Source organism: Seriola aureovittata, chromosome 15 (assembly GCF_021018895.1).
Source record: "Seriola aureovittata isolate HTS-2021-v1 ecotype China chromosome 15, ASM2101889v1, whole genome shotgun sequence".
NCBI lineage: Eukaryota > Metazoa > Chordata > Actinopteri > Carangiformes > Carangidae > Seriola > Seriola aureovittata.
Genome location: NC_079378.1, coordinates 12,424,585 through 12,443,118, shown reverse-complemented (window position 1 = coordinate 12,443,118; position 18,534 = coordinate 12,424,585). Strand labels below are relative to the sequence as shown.

The 18,534-nt window shown below is 39.9% G+C and overlaps 1 protein-coding gene across 11 annotated transcripts in view; it reads right to left on the bottom strand.

The window, feature by feature from the left end:
* tcf7 (transcription factor 7) overlaps positions 1-18,534 on the bottom strand; it is a 73,147-nt gene that overhangs the window by 9,869 nt on the left and 44,744 nt on the right. For 8 of the 11 annotated variants that reach the window (XM_056397985.1, XM_056397986.1, XM_056397991.1 and 5 more), the window contains 5 exons: positions 9,577-9,664; positions 4,973-5,062; positions 3,020-3,139; positions 1,790-1,952; positions 1,218-1,325 (listed from right to left, as the gene is read on the bottom strand). In XM_056397985.1, coding sequence (XP_056253960.1) covers positions 1,218-1,325; positions 1,790-1,952; positions 3,020-3,139; positions 4,973-5,062; positions 9,577-9,664 — 569 coding nt within the window. The remainder of the gene's footprint in view (positions 1-1,217; positions 1,326-1,789; positions 1,953-3,019; positions 3,140-4,972; positions 5,063-9,576; positions 9,665-18,534) is intronic. The other 3 variants (XM_056397988.1, XM_056397989.1, XM_056397996.1) reach the window with 1 other exon arrangement.

Genomic DNA, 18,534 nt, shown 5'->3' with positions numbered 1-18,534 from the left:
GACAAGTGAGAGGCACACAGCAGCCCAGACACAGCACATCCCCAAAACATTAGACTAAAATGCATGCACCACACAGGTTTGATTTTACCCCTGGATTCTGGGAAACTTATTTAATAAATCCATGCCATAAAAGTGTGTCGTTATATATTTTTTTTTTATGACTTTTGACTGACATGTCTGGGAGCCAATATTCATGCAGGTTGTAGAGGCAGTAGCCAGTAAGTGAAGTAAGTAATTTCTTCCAGCTCTGAGGTAAGAACAACAAATATTATCAAACCCAGATTTGTTTTATTGAACTTATCCTGTTCTGTTTTTGCATCTTGCCTTAATTTACAGGGAATCAAAGCAGAGAGAAAAGAAGTCGAGAGGTTGGACCGGTTCCTGGTTTTTGTTTCATCAACTGTTTTGTTCTTTCCAGAGCTTCTCACATTTGATCATTTTCTCAGATTTAGCTCTCTGCTTCTAGGAATTGTTTAATGTCAAACTCAGCTTTTGATGAGTGAGTGAGTGTGTCGCTACTCATTTAATAAATACTGGACAATGTCATAAACTGCCACAGTAGAAATAGCTCTCTCAATTTGCTTTTATGAACTTCAGAAATTAAAAAAAAAAAAAAAAAAGATTTGCAGCACAAACACTATAGTTGAACAAGTTAATATATTTCTTTTTAATTATTTGAGGGACATTTTTCTCTTTAATGAGATATAGGTCGACAATGTAATGAAAAGTAGGTTTAATGGATTATGTTTATAATTTAATAGCTTTACTCTAATATAATGATTTAAAAGCAAACGTTTTCACTGCCTAATAATTGTGAGGCAATACAACATATTACATACATATTTTAAAAAACAAATCATTACACTATTCTACTCTAATTACATCTCTATTTGCAACAAGTTCAATGTTGTAACCGTAGCAACCAAATGACTTCTTTACTCTAGATATGGTTCCCATGACAACCCATGTAAAATTCATGACTTTTCCACAATTTTGCATCACATTTAGTCAGAGTTCCTCCTCGTCCTAAAACTTTTACATCTTCCTGGTTTTGTTTTTACAATGAGCTCGGGAAAATGATAACATGTTTTTTTTTTTTTTTTTCCTCTTGTGGATTACACTGATGTAGTACCAGGAGTTTTAATGGCAAAAGAAAACATTCAGTGAGGAGGAGGAGGAGGAGGAGGAGGAGAAAGAGCAGAACAGGAAGCCCTTACATAGTTGTCCCTGGCAGACCAGGTCGGGTAGAGCTGCATGTGGAGTTGTCTCTCTTTCCTGGCCAACTCGTAGTACTTGGCCTGCTCTTCCCGGGTCAGCGCATGCCACTGGAGACACACAAAAACACAAACACACACACAAAAAAAGACAACAACAAACAGTGAGAGAAAATCTTACATCTAATCACGCCTCACCTTTACCATCTACTGAACTATGCAGTCTCTGAATAAAATAATTAAATATTGATCAGGAGATATAAAAGTCATACACATCAGTTAAAGGCAAGTTTAAAAAGGCTGACATTTAAAAGAACATATAGATGTAGCAACATAGACTGTAAGCAGTAATTTATTCCACAAATTTTTATCACATATATCATTCTTCAGGATCCCAGTAGCACCAGTCTGGGTTGTATAATCTCAGTAGCACCAATATGTGAGGGAAACAGAGTTCACATTACTACAGTCCTCTTATGTTCCTCATGTGTGAAATTACAGACTGACCTGGAAACAGGATTTATCTCCATGTAGTTGTGTGTGTGTGTGCGTGTGTGTGTGTGTGCATTGCTCACCCTCCGCCCCAGAATCTGGTTGATGGCGGCGCTCTCCTTTAACGTGCACTCTGCGATGACCTTTGCCCTCATCTCCTTCATGTAGAGCATGAAGGCGTTCAGGGGTTTCTTGATGACCGGCTTCTTGGGCTCCTTCTCCCGCTTGGGCTCCACCTGCTGCTTCCTGGTGTTGGGTGAGGGGGGTTTGTTGAAGGAATTTGAGAGCAAAGATGGAGAGAGAGTCATATTCTGTTTTGGCCATTTGTGTATTAAAGAAGTACGCTACAGTGAACATAAGACAACACAGACATCATAAATCATCCGTGTATCCATAAAAAGTGGGTCTTGATATTTTACACTGTGTAAACATCATCATCTTCAGTGAAGATTTGGAACATGCAACAGTATAAGGGCCACTGTTGGAAATAAAAACAACCTGAGATTTCAACTTGGAATATTTTGAGAAAAAAAAGTTATTTCAAGAACACAAGTATCACATTATTATATTACTTGTGCATTCTTTAGCTTTAGCACATTTCTCTTTCCTTTTTTTTGGCCTTGGGGTATTAGCAGGATTTGAGCAGAGCATTTATTTTCACTCAATAAACAGCAAACTAGTACAACAGTTCATTCTGGCTACCTTTCACAGATTTTTTAGACGCTCACTGTGCTTTAATCCTTAAGCAAACTTGTTTTGATCTCTGTCTGGAGGAAGCCAGGTCCCCCACTGTGCTCTAGTCACTGCTACAAAACACATGTGACTCATAATCATGTAATTGTTTTCCTTTCACTTCAGTAGTGCTAAAACCTCTGATAATGTGGCACTTAATGGTAAAATGTAAAAGATTTTTTAAATTTTTTTCTAAAAATATTGCAGATTTATTCCTTAAGCATTGCAACTTTTATCTTGAAATATTATGATGTTCTTTTTAAATCTAGTTTTACAGCTCACCAACAGTGGCTCTTATACAGCATCACAGGATTAACTGTCAGACAGCATGAATAATTTAAAGCTACTTATTTAAAAGAGGAAAATGAGTTGAGGTTAATGAAAATACATGTACTTTTTTTATCCATAATTTCATTCATTTAATTGTCCTTTTGTAAGATATTTTCCATTTAAAGTCTAAAGCAACATACCATACCATATGTAAAAAGTTTTATTTTTTCCATATTGATAGCAGAATTAATATCTCAAAACATTAATTAAAGGTTAAGGGAAAATTAGTAAGAAACATGAACAATACTTACACGTACATGCCCCTGTCATACTGGTCGTGCTCCTGTTTGCCTGTAGGGGGCACTATGGCCGGGTGGGGGATCCCTGTAGGATGCATGCCTGATGGGCCCAACATCAGAGAGTGAGGGAACCTGGTGGAGGGGGAAAAAAAAGAAAGACAGAGGAAGAAGAGAGAAGGGTGGAGGGAGACAGATAGACAAGAGATAGAGAGTGACAAAAAAAAAAAAAAAGTCTTAGTCAGCTCAGAGAAATGCGTTGAATCATGGGGCAGAGAAGACGGTGTGTGAAAGCAAGAGCGAGAGTTTTGATAAGCAATGCGCCTGAAAGCATGAAAAGATCATCTTGGTGCTGAAAGTGATGTTATGTCAACGTGTCGCGTGAGGTGGGATTTTTGCCTTGCTATGGATCTTAAAACGTGTGATTTGGTTTCTTAATTCCGTAAGATAGGATAAGATAAAGATATATGCATTTGTAATCACTAGAGGGCGTCCTTGCCTTACTGAGATGTGGGGAGACAAGGACAGTAGTCCCTCATATCTTGAAACACTGCCTTGAGTGAAATAGTGAGTATGATCCAAATCTATTCATTTAGTCTAAAAGATACAATTTGTGGGATTTTACTTCCAGATATTTGTTCCTTGAATTTCTCAGATTAAAGTATCAGTAGATGTTCTTATGAGTAAAAAAAAACAAAACAAAACAAAACAAAAAAAACAAGTTTCTTTCAGCACCTTCAAATGCTCTAGAGATAAGTGGAGCAAAGTAGAGTCTGACTGACAGGAAAGCAGCAGTAAGCATCAGCTGCAGTCGAGTGAGCGTCGGGTCAAATAATAAGTAAAAAAATATTCATAGTGTTTGTTTTAACCTGCGTGGAGCAGCAGCCTATAGGTGGGGTTTACTGCACTTGACAAATTAAGGCACTAGTAAAAGAAATATATAATGAACTACTTGCATAGATAAAGACTTGCAATTAATGTTTATTCTGAATACAGAGGATGCATTTCCCCTCGGAGCTCAGGTTAAAGGTTGGATGGTAATTAACCATTTTCTCCATTTGAATTCATAAATTTAGATTGGCTTTTAAGTTTTTGTGATCATCTGAGCTTTTACACAATTGCAGTTTAAAAACTCCCCACCTATGTGGCACGGTGCAGGTCTAAAACAGACCGTGTGACAGGCTGGTTAACTCCACAGGATTGAGGCCTTGTGCTTGAAACGCAGCAGACAACCTGACAGACAGGCAAAGCGACGCAGCTGAGAAAGCATCTGTCTTTTGCGAGCACCGAGCACTTAAATCCAGTGTGTGTATACAGAGAACATTAAACTGTGGTTCAGGTTCAAATGAGTCTTAAGCAAATACTGACTACGACTAAACATCAAACTCACAGCGGGGTCACAGGGCTCACACTAATAGGTTCAGTGCTCCTGTGTCTCCCTGGGAGAAAAACAAACCTGCTGCATTGGATGGCATCACAAAATCTGACAGAACATTAGCTTTTTAAATTTAGTTTTATTAGTGAGTGTTATAGATCAGGAGCATAAATAACAAAGAGTCGAAAAGAGATAAAAGCCAACGATAGCAAGATAAAAGCAGTTAATGCTCTGATGGTACTCAAGGTAGAAAAGTGTGTGTGTGTTTCCGTGTGCGTGCGTGTGTGCATGTCAGCCTTTTGTATTCTGCAGCAGTGGTTAGCTTGGCTCGGCTCAGTTTGCCTTGACTCGGCTTGTTTTTTGGCGAAACATTGAACTCGTCCTGTTTACTGCACACTGGCTCTAAAATGACTTTTACAGCAGCTGCCCAATGGAAGCTCACGGAGGGAGTGAGCAGGGGTTTGCCATGGTGAATGGAAAGCTCCTGCTCAGGCATTTTAAATGTGCTGTAAACAGGAGTCGATGATGCAGAGCGTTGCTTGATTTTTATTTTTTTTCCTTTCTGGGCTGGTCCAACCAGCCAGCTACGGTACCTGGAGTAGGAGGAGGCGCTGGGGAGGTTGGAGGAGTAGGGTTGCCTGAATCCACAGGGGGACAGGCCAGGATAGACTGGCTGGCTCTGCCTGCCACAGCACAGCAGAGGGGAGAGACGGCAACAGTTGGTGCCTTTTAGCTTTACAGGTAAATGTTTGTTGAGCCCCTGTAGGGATGTTTATCCCTGTAGGTCAATTTAATTAGACTAAAATATTAATTTATATTCAGTTTCATAAAATTCAAAGACAATGAAAGAACACTCTAAAATGACACTACAGAGTTCAAACTGTCCAACATTCATCATCTTCATTTCTATTTTGAAAGCATATTAAACATTGGTTTCTTCCCAGTTACAATGAAGGAATTAGGCAATTTTCTTCCCATTTTTGTATTTTTTTTGTCCTGTAATTTGTGTTCAGTTTCTTATTATTTATAATAAATACAATCTATGTTTCTTTTGAACTTTAAGTTTAAAGAGAGGCCTTCAGCTTCCCACCTCTCAGTTAATTTCTTTTTTTATCTTTATGTTCATGTGTGTTTAACATTTCTGTGCATATATCTTTTACACTGATGCATTTTTATGTGCAAACATTAATAAATAAAAATAAACTTCAGAACCAGTAAAGTGAGTGAAACCTTGTGGTTTGATGTTTCTTTGATTTTTTTTTTAGCCACTTCTGTGCCGCTGTGATGCACGCTGATCCCCCATAGAGAGTCTGGATCAGCTCTCTTGACAGCTGTGTGTCAATACTCGGCTTACCGGGAGCAGAGGCACACACACGCTCACACACCGTTGGGGGTCGAGGGTGGAGTTGGGATGTAAGCAAGACCCTTTGATATGTAGAAGACCACACTTCTACCTCCTGAGAGCCAACACAACCATCCCCCCACCTTTCAACTTATTCATCCTTATGTTTCAACGTATGCAACCCAATCCACATCCAGCATTTAAACTACCCCTACAATCATTAATATCATCATCACCATCATACACACTTCCACATCCCATCTCATCCTCATCCTCTCAACTGTATCCATCTTTTAGCCACAGGACACCGTGCTGCACGTACAGTAAAGCCCAGCAGCGCAGGCCATTAGGCTGGGAAGAGATCCAGCCCTTGGAGGACCATTCATGTTATAATCCAGTTTTAACCGAGGTCACACTACAACACAGGTCAAGTGTTGTTCAGATAAAGGCAGGTCAAGCTAAACAGCCGGACTCCATATAAATCCATCAATCAGTGTGATGTGTTTTTGGTCAACAGCCCTCTATACCAACATCATACACATCAACAACATCTAAACCTTTGCAGACAGCAGATCCTGATGGTGACGGTGACGCCACGCTCAAACAGGAAAAAAAACCTCCCATGTGAAAGGCATGGCTGCACAGAGGTATGCTGGGAATGAAGTGAGAAGCTAGGCAGACGGCTCTGTTGTGCTGGTCAGCGTCTTGTCCATTTCCTTTCTTAAAGTTTTACTACATGTGACAACAAAGTAATTCATCCCTGTGAGTTTGAAAATGTCAGTGAATGACAGCATTAACTATTTGTACTGACATCGCATGCCTCAAAAATACCTGCTTCTATCTGGTTGCTCTCTCGCTCTTCAGGTATGAATTTACGGGACAAATAAGCACGATTTTCCGACTTTGGAGAACAAAAATTAGCAAAAAAATTGATTTTTGGCTTTACTTTCTTTCTTCTGGACAGTAATTGAATTCAATCTCTCTCAAAAGACATTTCAGGTACACTAAATCTCTTAACCTCCCACATACTTTCAATTTCAGCTGCTCATGATGACTGGCCAGTTGGGTGGAGGTGAAAAAAAAGGCAGGGTTTGGATTCCCCATTCATTACACAAGTACTTCTGTCACTTCTCATGTGAACAACTGAGTGCGACACTATGAATGCTTTCCAGGATAGTGTGTATGAAAATGTGCCATCCCCATATTTAAACAATATAGCATCTCCCCTCTCTACGACGGCCAGCTTTTCACTCCACCTTCCAGTCCAACACTCTGCTATCTACAATAGAAGTTAAAGAGCTTTATAACATCCCCCCTTCAGCCCTCATTACACACAGAATTTAATAATGCAACATGTTTGTGAGACTCATGCTCCCACCGCAGCATTTGACACTGCAAAGCCATTTCTATTCGAACAACAGAACCGATCTCAAATGATTCCTGATACCGTCCTGGTCCGAGGCAACTAACCGACCAGCTGACAGGCCGCGGGGGACACGTGGAGGTGGTCATGAAGGAACAGAACGTGAGACCAGGCTAAGCACCAAAACAACAGAAAACAACAGTTTGACATTTAACCACTCATTCTCTATGTTATCCCCTCCTCCTCTTCCTTCAACAAAGAAGTGCTCTCAAAGGCGCCAAAACAAGCAGATAATCTGGGTTAAAGGAGATTAGCTGTTAATAATACTTGTGGAAATCCACAGTGAAGTGTTCTTGTCTGAAAAAGATAAAATGTCTGTAAATCACAGACTTGAAAATTGTCTGGGGACAGACAGCTCGTCCTACAGAAATATTAAAAAGAAAAAAACAGACATAAACACACATGTAAGCAAATGGACACGCAAAGTTTTAAGCCTCTGTTCCAAATCTCCGTGACATTTGATGTAAGCCTTTAACTGTTCCTGCAGGGGATTTTGTCCAGGCACAGACAGATACAGTAGGTTATAATAAATGGATTTGTGTTGATCCATAAATCAATGGAAGTCTTGACATTAGAAGTTCACAATCAACCAGCATGACATTGTGCGCTCACAAATCGACTCCAAAATGATGGAAAGCCTAAATGAAAAAGAACTGAATGTGGAGCAGATGTGGCTGTTTTAGGCGTCCCACACTGCAGAGTTTTCTACACCACCACTGCGGCTGCTGCTGCTCTGTCCCCACAGGGAACTATTGTGAAAATCAAGACATAGGCCGAGAGGACTTCTGCTACTATAAACCAAAACACAGTGCATTGGACAAAAGCCAAAAACACACACTTTTTGATATACAGTTTTGGGGTTTTTTTTGTGAGTTTACTGAAGGCCAGAATCTACCAAAGGGCTGCCAACATTTCCCAGAATCCACCACATCTTGAGGGAAACAGAAAAGTGCACATTTAGATGTGAAGGTATTATTGTAAGCAAGACCACGATATTGCATGACTTGTGCTCACTGTTTTCTCCTCAGCGAGATGATTTATTGGCAGCAACATCCAGCTTCAAATCCCATTAAGTCTCTTTATTGATAATTTGATTTTAGTCAGCATAAACATTGACTTAGAGGACTTGATTGTAGCTAGAAAGATACAGAGTCTAGAACACTGTTTAGTTAAGTTTGTGTAACTAGGAAACACTATTTTAGTTCATTTTTTTGTCTTAATTTTGCAGTTGTCCACATTCCTTTTGTTTAGACCAGAGGCCACAGGTTGAAGTGCAAAACACTGAGGATCAAAGGAGGTGGTTTCCATGACAGCGGGGCATTGGGTTAGCCACTCCGACACCAGGTGAGAGAGTGACGTATGCACCATTGATTTAGGTCAGAGTGTGTGTATGCTTGTGTGTGTTTATGTAATGTGATGAAATGAAGATGATGATGGTGTTTGATAAGATTGACAGAGGAAAATTACAGCTTCGTTAGACGTTAGCAGTTCCATTAGTAACAGGTTAATGGTGAGAAGCATGCTTGTAGGGCTGCGACTAATGATTGCTTTCATTATTTATTATTTTACCAATCCATAGATTAAATGATAAAGTATCAGGAAATGTTGAAAATTTCCCATGCATTCAAATTCCTTGTCGGGTCAGACTGACTGTCAGAAACTCTGAGATATTCAGTTTACTATTTACAAACACAAAGAAAAGGAGCAAATATTCTCATCTGAGAAGCTGGAACCAGTAAATTCTGGTGCAATTCTTTCTTGAAAAATTACAAATATGATTCCTGGATTGTTATAAAAATTGTTGCAGATTATTTACATGCTGATCATTTAATTGATTATGCCTCAAAGAGATAGTTTTCTCCAACCGTCAAGATGAGTGCTTTTTATTATCTGTATTATCAGTTAATACATTTTTAAAACACAGTGCAACTGCTGTGCAGTTTTTGTCTTGGTGATGTTTGACGAATATTAGAAAGAAAACTTTGCACTTTGCAGGAAGTTACAGCTGCTGTAATCCTACATGCCCTTCTGTTTTAATGTACTGTTTTTTCAAATATGCTCAACATTAATGTGTAACATCACTTTTTGTCAAAAAGTGAGGAAGAAATGCACATCACAGTTTCCCAAAGTGACGCCTTCCAATTGCTTGTTTTTTCCGCCTAATAGCTGAAAAGATATTTGGTTTATTATCAGTAAAATCTTACACTTAGAGGCAAGAACCAGTGAAGATTCATTTTCTCCCTGTTGAATAATTGATTAATTGACTAATAGTTTCAACTGGCATGGTGTGTTCCTTTGTGGTGTGTTAGGGAATGAATGTGACTTAGTGCAAGGTCATCACAAGTACACAAAGGACTATGTGAGTCACAGCATGTACAGCTGTGTCTCTTTGTGTGTGTGTGTGTGTGTGTGTGAGAGAGAGAGAGACTCACCAGCCCATGGAGGGAGTGATCTGGCCAACACCGCCTGGAGGGAGGGAGTAGTACCCTGAGAGGTCCTGGGACTGGTGCCTGTGAACGCCTGGAGGACACACACACACACACACACACACACACACACACACACACACACACACACACACACACACACACACACACACACACACACACACACACACACACACACACACACACACACACACACACACACACACACACACACACACACAGCATTATAATCGCTCTCTTTTTTCTGTTGCATATTGTGGCTAATGATTTAATAGGTACACACACATTTGAGGAATAGTGCAATTTCTCTATATTTTAGTCTTATAAACACACACACACACACACACACACACACACACACAAACACACACACACAAGGTCAGGTCAGTGGCCCCTGGCCCCAGCCCTGAGTCCACAGGGCAATTAGCACTATTAGTAGTCTGGGAACCTGGTATTAAACACAAAGATCCCCTTTACACAGGTCACACACTCAGATTGCCATCCTGTCACAGTGTGTGTCTGAGTGTGTGCTTGGGTTACAGTGTGTGTAAGAGTGTGTAGGACCCTCCACTGGGAGCTGATGTAACCGGTTGGTTTGACTGGTTTATTTTACACAAGTTAAGGGCCACAGTGAAAGCCACATTTTAAAAAAACACGGGCAGACACGCACCCAAACACACAAACAAACATTCTTCATCTCTACTTTTAGCAAAAATGTTTTCCAACAAAAGAAACACAGACAGTTTGACTCTCTGCCCTCACACAGTAAATATCCAGCCTCTCTCTGTCTCTCTCTTTGTGCCCTTCAAAGGAAGTCATTTGTCAACAGGCAGCACCTAGCACTTAGCGTGGCCCGGCTGCTAACCTGTGTTTGCAGCAGAGGAATGCTGTAGATGACTGTAATTTGGCCGCGGCTCCGGGCCTGTTTCAGGACCCCGAGCCGCTATAAATCTGGACGACAGGAATGTGAGTGAGTCAGTCGACCTGTCTCACCGCTCCGATCCTTCCTCCCTTCCCTCTGTCTATCCCACCACGCCTTTCCTCCCTCCCTCCCTTCTCCTCTCCTCCCTCATCCTTTCTGACTGCCCTGCGACCCTCCCACTATCCAGGCACTCCAACTCCGTAGTTTTGTCCTCATTCTCACCCCTTTCTTACCTTTACCCCCCCCAATCATGTACTCCTTCCGTTCTCTCACCTTCATTACAGACCTCAGATCTTCCCTTTCCCATCCTTCTTATCATCTGTTCCCAAAATGTATCAATCCCCCTGTATTACTTTAACAGGCTCGCCTTCCTTGCCCTTTCCTGTACCTCACCTGGCTTATTTCCATCATTGTGTGCTCGCCAGAAGCTATGCTGTCCTGTGAAGAATTAGTCACTAGTCACATCTGTTATTTCTTGCATTTATTTACCATCTTAATAATGTGGTTGTCCTAAAAAAGTTGAAGCTCAAGTTTCTTTTTTTACTAATGAAATACTCGGTGATGTAGCAGGCTCACTGATCAAATTAATTAATAGCAAAAATGTTATTGCTTGAAATTTATTGATAACAACACAGTAACGGTTTTCTAAACAGATATTACAACTGACTTAACTTAAAGTCCGTTTTAAGCCACCACAAGCAACATAACCAGCTGAGGGCTTCAGTACACTTCTCTACAGACAGGTGATACATATATTTAAGAAGAGCTAAGAGAGTACTAAAAGACAGACAGGACTTTTGACTCTCTGATCCCTACTGTAACATCTTCCCATCAGAGGTCTGCATGTGTCATAGTTACAACATGGAGGAGTTTTCTCAGCAGCGTATAACAAACTCAGTCACATAAACAAAGTTCAACATATAGGAGGATGTTATCAGGGTAAATTCCACTTATTGTAAACACAGGGTTTACCCTAAGGCTGTGTTCAGACTGACAACAGCCCTGCGTGACAAAACACAGACTCCTCATTCATTTACATGAGAGCAGTGCGTTGGTGGAGCGTGATCCTGAAGCAACCAAACAAACACACAAGTACAAAAACAACAAGGGACTTTTGGTTAAACGGTTTGGATCCTGGGTCTTTTTTGTGTTGTTCCTGGTGTTTGGTGAGCTGAAGAGAAATTCAGATCTATTCTATACTCACAAAATATCTGGTTCTTTGATAAAAAGTCAATGGTACAAGCCTGTGTACATAAAAACTTTGAGGTAGACGTTAACGGTGACTCCCAAGGTGCATTTCAGCAAGAAACCTCCATCCACTGAGCTGAAAATTCCTGTTGCATGCTCCTCTAACAGCCGGCGAAAACTACAGATTATGTGTTGAGAAAACTGAAAACACAATCGGCATCAATCTAATCAATCATTTGAATGAATTCAGCAACTGTTTGGTATCATGTTTTATTCTCAAGTGCAACGACATCTATAGCATCTATAGCTCCGATATGTGCCTCCCACTGGCTTGCTAGTAGTTTTGACCCACATGACTAAAAGAAAATTTCTCAGAGACAAAGCAGAAATAATAAAATCTGGTTGCCATAACATAAAACCTATAGGATTGTTACGTTGGGTGGGTAAAGATTTAAATTCAATGTGAATACAGAACATGCAACTCTATATCAGGTAGAGCACCCTGTAGCGTTGCGCTACTTTTACAGTTTAACAAGAAAGCCCTGTAACAGAGAAAACATTTGTTGCGCTGACAACTTAACAGAGTTGTGCAGTCCTGCCTCACAAGTGACATCTATCTCACCAGTATCCTGTTCCATCACACTCAACACACCAACATGTGCATTTGTGTTGTATTGCCAGAGGGCTACTGGGCTATGCCCTAAAGCTAGTATGGATTTTCTGTCTATGTTAATGTTGCACAAGGTTAAAAGTGAACTGATAGAATTCTATGAATGAAATCTGATGACAACACATACTCAAACACATTGCAACAAATATTCATAATAGATATAAAATGATGTACTGATGAAAAAGAGAATTAGTGACAATGACTTTATGAGATATTGAGATAGTGAAGTTTATCTTTTTGAAGCCAACCCTGTTCCCTGAAATGACTGTATGGCTAACATCAAAACACAAATCCTAAAACACAATGTGCATGGGTTTTATTTTAGCTTTTAATCTGTCACACTTTAACGTGATGGAAACATGACGTTGTTTTCTGTAAGTCACGTTTTGTTCTTCAGCTTTGACACCATTTGTTGTTGGGAAACGTGAAGGGGAAAATAGCAGTAATGGGGCAGTTTTCTTTGGAATGCCCCTTTTAAAGCAGCCATCTAATAACAACTACAGCAACTATCTCACGGTCTCCATGTTAGCGTCTCGGGAAACACTTCAAAGGGAAACCATTTGAGTCAAACCCAGCTCAGCATGAGCTTGCTATCAGAATGTGTGCATGTTAAACCGAGAGTCGAGGAGCTGAAAATAGTATTCCTGCACTGATAATGTGTTGTGGTGGTTATAACCACTGAGAGTGAAAGCGCTGCAGCATCTGAGCCTTTAAATGACTTGACAACCTGCCTGTGTGGTATACATAAAAGAGCCCAAGACCAGAAGAAACTTTGTAGTGTTTTGTTACAGTAAGGACAGTAATGAGTGCTGACAAATTTTACATAAGTAGAGGAACAAACATCAAAAGTCACAGTAATAGTAAAATTCCATTTTTTTTTTTTACAGTGTAAAACTACAGATTCTAAAAGCCCTGTCTAATATGACTCATCTGTGTTTTTATTCATCACATTCACATTTGATTTCAAATACATACATACAGGTGATCCTTTTCTCATGTTTTCATATAGAGTGAAACCCCCTCTCCAATAATTCCCAAATGTAAAAGGAAAAAGGTAACAAGAACATATAGACATGCAAAACCTCGTTTTCAATTGTTGAATCTTGTTTGAGTTATTGATTGATAAATAAAATGTAACACGTAAGGATGAATGAAGTGTACAAAAGAGTATTGTCTTAAAAGTAAACAAAGGGTGACAAAGGTTTTTTCTCAAATGATTAGAAAGCAACAATTTACCTCAGAGGGTAGCTACTCTAATGTAATCGTAATTGAGGGCCTGGTAAAAGAAAAAAGACTTAAGCTTTTAAAACTATACTTACAAAAAGATAAAAACTAAAAACATCTCTGTATTTTTCTTACTGTCAAACCAATTTATAAAAAGGACCCAAACCAACAAGGCATTAATCTGCCCCACAATGCACTAAGCCCAAAATGTATCACAAATATATAATTTAAGAAAAAACAAACACAACTGGACACTTAAGTTTTTAGAAAATATTACTCCAACATGAGTAAATTGTGTTTTTGTTCGGGACCATTTTCAACTGCGGATTAATACAAACTTGACACTTCAGTGTTTGTTTACAACAGCAGACTGTGTATGTGGGAATGACTTAGTGTCTGAGTTGATAGTAATGAATAAATATGTCACCCAGTGCAACAGTGTGCTTCACTGGTGTGTGGTTTTAATAGTTTTTGCACAATAAAGCTCTATGAAACAGAAGAAAAAGATATACCAGGCTTTGGATACACTTGTTCCTAAAATCAATTCATTGTTGATTTTGATCTTTTCAAGGTTTTCATGGATTTCTTGACAATTTGAAAAATACAGGAAACCACCAGATTTATCTTTCAAGTAATGATGTAACAATAATAAATAAAAATACAGTGGCAAACCAAAAATCTGCTCAGTTAAACTGATGCATGCTATATGCAGCTAGTTACTTTGCACTCTCCGTTTTCACACGTAATATCATGAGAGCATACGAGACGACACAGCAAGTGTTAATGTTGCACATTAGAGTATGAGAGTGAGCAGACACCTTTCACTTCTGCTTTTTTACGTAGTTTATGCTCTAATGTCCGAGCAAACAGTCATATCTGAAAAACAGTCAAAGCAATGTGGTGGTGCTCAATCAACTGGGAACAGCTCCACTTTTGAAACACAAGTGGTTCACGTGTGGTTGAAAGGAGAAATGACTAAACCGACTGACCAGCTGGGTCGCACGTCAGACACAACCTGACAGGAGGACACTACAGCTGTGCGTAGCCTTAGATTAGTGATTAAATTCTCTGCTCTTTCTTTTTATTTCAAAGAAAAGCACTTTGAGTATGAAAAACAATATATGAATCAAGTTTTTTTTATTTTTATAAAACTAATAATGATGTTGATTATTATTATCCTGTATACTACAACTTACACCTAGACCTGCCTTAATACAAGAAAGTTTTAAGTTTTGCTGCTCTGGAGGAAATAATCAACCATAATTATATCAACTTGAAGGGATATGACATTGGACAGTCTATGATATATGTTTACAAAATGTATGAAAACAATCCAATGTCAGGGTTTTGCTCAGCAGCACTACAGCAGAGATGTTTTCTGTGATTTGGATTTGAACCATCACTGCTGTCCTGCTCTGCACTGCTGTCAGAGATAACAGTGATATCAGTTAGTTTTTACTTGGCTGTGATCTAACTAGTGAGGCTGCATGAGAACACAAAAAAAGAAAAAAAAAAGAAAGAAAGAAATTGTTACCAAGCTCCATGGTTACCATGGAAACGAGCATCCTTGCATCCCTGTCATTGTCAGTGTAAGTCTCTTATTTTAAGTCTCTTGCTGTATCGTTGAGGTGATGGCGTAAAGCAGGGCTTAGGTGTGACAGCGTCTGAACCTCCACTGTCATGTTTTCAACTGTCAAATTTAGAACTGGGATCAGGAAAATCTTTACTTTGCCAAAACTTCTGCAAGTACTTTTTTTTCCACTGGGCTACATTATTAAGGTGCAGTAACTTTTAGGCAGTGAAAACAGTGAGTGGGTGCTAATGGAAACAACAGAGGAAGTAGCGCTGAGCTCAACGTACAATGACGGGGGTTAAAGGAAGAGCAGTTTCAACTTTGAGCAGAAATATGATCGAAGACTTTACCTTTTACCAAGATTCAACAAGTCTAAGGTTTTTTTTCCAGACTACTATTGTGAAGACGGAGCGACTAGATGGCAACAGTATTGAGTGTGTTGCGGTAGGAAAGAGATATAGATTAAGTGACTGTCTGCTGTTCTCACACATAAAAGAAAAGCATTTTTGATGGATGAACAAACATGGTGGAGTGTTATTGGTAAATATTATATGAGATCACAAAAGTTTGATTAAAGAAGCACTGGGCACAGAACACTAAGATAAATAAATGCATTTTTCATATTACTTAGCACTTATGTAGACATCACGATGTAAATGTGATATACAATACTGCAAACCCCTCAATTTCTGTCAGCAGGTACAAAGCCATATTGATCCACGTTGAGTTGAGTGCAGTGGTGCAGGAGATCAGTTTGAGGACAGAGGGGTACATAGTTGTGGCAAAAAATGACGTCACTGATGAGGTAACCGCTCCCTATCTGTGACGAGTGGATGAATGATGTGAGAAGTGAGGTAGGCTGGTGTGTGTGTGTGTGCGTGTGGAAACGTAGTCAGAATTCAGGTGAGATGGTGTGAGAAAGGTTATGTGCAGGAGCCAGGTGTTAGAGTGTGTGTGTGTGTGTGTGTGTGTGTGTGTGTGTGTGTGTGAGTGTGTGTGTGTCTGTGTGCAAGGGGTTAGAAGCAGGTGGCTCAGTCTGTCATTATGGGCTGAGTCATGGACACACACACACACACACACACACACACACACACACACACACACAACACACACACACACACACACACACACACACACACAGTCTAGACGAGACAAGGGGAGTGTGTGTTTGTAGGAAAAAGGGGATTTCCAGACGCAGTAGGCAGGAGATTGCCTGAGGTCAGACTCTAATATCTAATCAAAGCTGAGAAAAGACTTTTGTTTATCTCCTGTTTCTGTTTTTCTTCACTCTATTATTTTGCTTTCAACGTGTGTCTCTACTCCCATTTTCTCCTTTTTATGAATAGAAGTACTTGCTTTCGTCGTTATCATCACTGTCAAAAATCCTCTGATTATCCCACTCACACTAAGAAACTTTCCTGCTGTTCTTGAGGACGACCCATTGTATCATAGGTGTAAGCTGTATTCAACTGTGACCTATCTCACTCGACAGAGTTACAATATGCTGTCCACACTTTAATTTAGCCCGTCTTAGCTCATCATCTTTGTGGTGTCAGCACCTTTTGTATTCAGTTGTATGTATGTATGTTGTATATGTGAAGTGTTCATTTATTTCCTGAGAAGCAACTTTTAATTAAAAATCTAATAAGCACTCTGAAATATGTGTGTTGCTGAGCACGCTTATATGTAAATCAATAAACACACAACTGGTCCCTGAAGATGCAAAGCTCCGTATGAAAATGTTGGGTGGTAAAACAGCTAAATGATTTCAGTTTCTTTTACCCCCTTCAATACGAAGAAAAAGCGTGAATAATCTGTTTGGCTCTTATTGTATCAGAAACTGTAGTCTGCAGTGGCAGGCACTTCATACATTTCACTAATAAACCACAGAATTACATCAATTAATCACCAAATAAAAGTTACTTACTTAGTTTCATTTCTCTGTTAGTTCACACACACACAAACAGACACTCGCTTACCCACGTGTGTAATTTCCACTTCTCTTGCCCTCAATTTCTCTCTCCTTTCTGCCTTTTTTTCCTTCTCTCTCCATCTCTCTCTCTCTCTCTCTCTCGCTCTCATTTTTGGTTAAGTGACATTCATTTCTATACCTGAAAGAAATGCCAGTTCATCAAAACCATACAGTGTAGAACCGGCGTCAAACTCCACTGACGAGTGCTGACCCGATGTGGGTCACAGTATTAACCTTACCATTAGATTACTAGCATTAGATATTAGTTGCTAGAGGACAGGCCTTGGTTACTTTAACATTAATGGGTTTTATTTTCATAGGAGTGTAAATGTGCTCTTCCTGGTTTGCTTCTTCTGTATGTAGCCCACAGCACATGTACATTAATGAATGTGAACCTACTGGTCTAGACTACACTGACACACAACAAACAATATATAATGCAAAGTGAATGTCTGCCCTTTGATGCGTCTTGTCAATAGTTTCACAGGTGTACAAGAAAACAGAAAATAAACTGCACTCACACAGCATTTGTACCAACCAATTTGTTTCATATTTATCCATTAACCGACACATTTCAGTGGCTGTGGAGCCGCCATGCAATGGCCATGAGCCAAAGCTGTTCATGAAAGAAAGAGCTGAACAATAAGAAAAAAAAAAAAAAAATTCCATGACTATATTTTTAAGTTTTGATTTGAAAGTGACAATTATATTGGTTTATGATACGATGAGGTCAACAAATTCATGGTGAATCATCCTCTGGGGATCATGAATACATTCAACGCATTCAACAATAAGGGGGCCAATAGTCGAGCAAAGTGTGAGACAGACAGACACTCTCACCCTTTTAGCCCCGCCTCCATCAGGGGCTAAATCCAGCAATCCTACAGTGATTAAATGTCGGGTGTGTTTGTTTGTGACTTCCAAACAGAGGACTGTGTGTGTTTGTACGTACAGTGCTTGCTAAGGAGAACCTTGTGTGTGCTGCTGCGATGGCTTGTGCAATTGTCACCCTAATTGTTTCCATCTTTGTGCGTGTGTGTGTGTGTGTGTGTGTGTGTGTGTGTGTGTGTGTGTGTGTGTGTGTGGCTGGCGGTCCCTTCAGAGGAGCAGGCCACTTCAGAGCAGCCGTGGGACCGCCACAGGCTGACGGGGCCGGTGCTGCCACTTCACACACTGTGTGCATGCCTGTCTGTGTGTGTGTGTGTGTATGTATATGTGTGTGTGTGTGTGTGTGTATGTATGTGTGTGTGTGTGTGTGTGTGTGTGTGTGTCCATGTGTGAGGGGAGGAGAAGGGAGTAGAGACCAACAAATACTGCGTGTGTGTGCGAGAGTGAGGGGATAAGAAACAGAAAGAGAGAGAAAACAAGAATATGAATATATTGCATCTCTACTG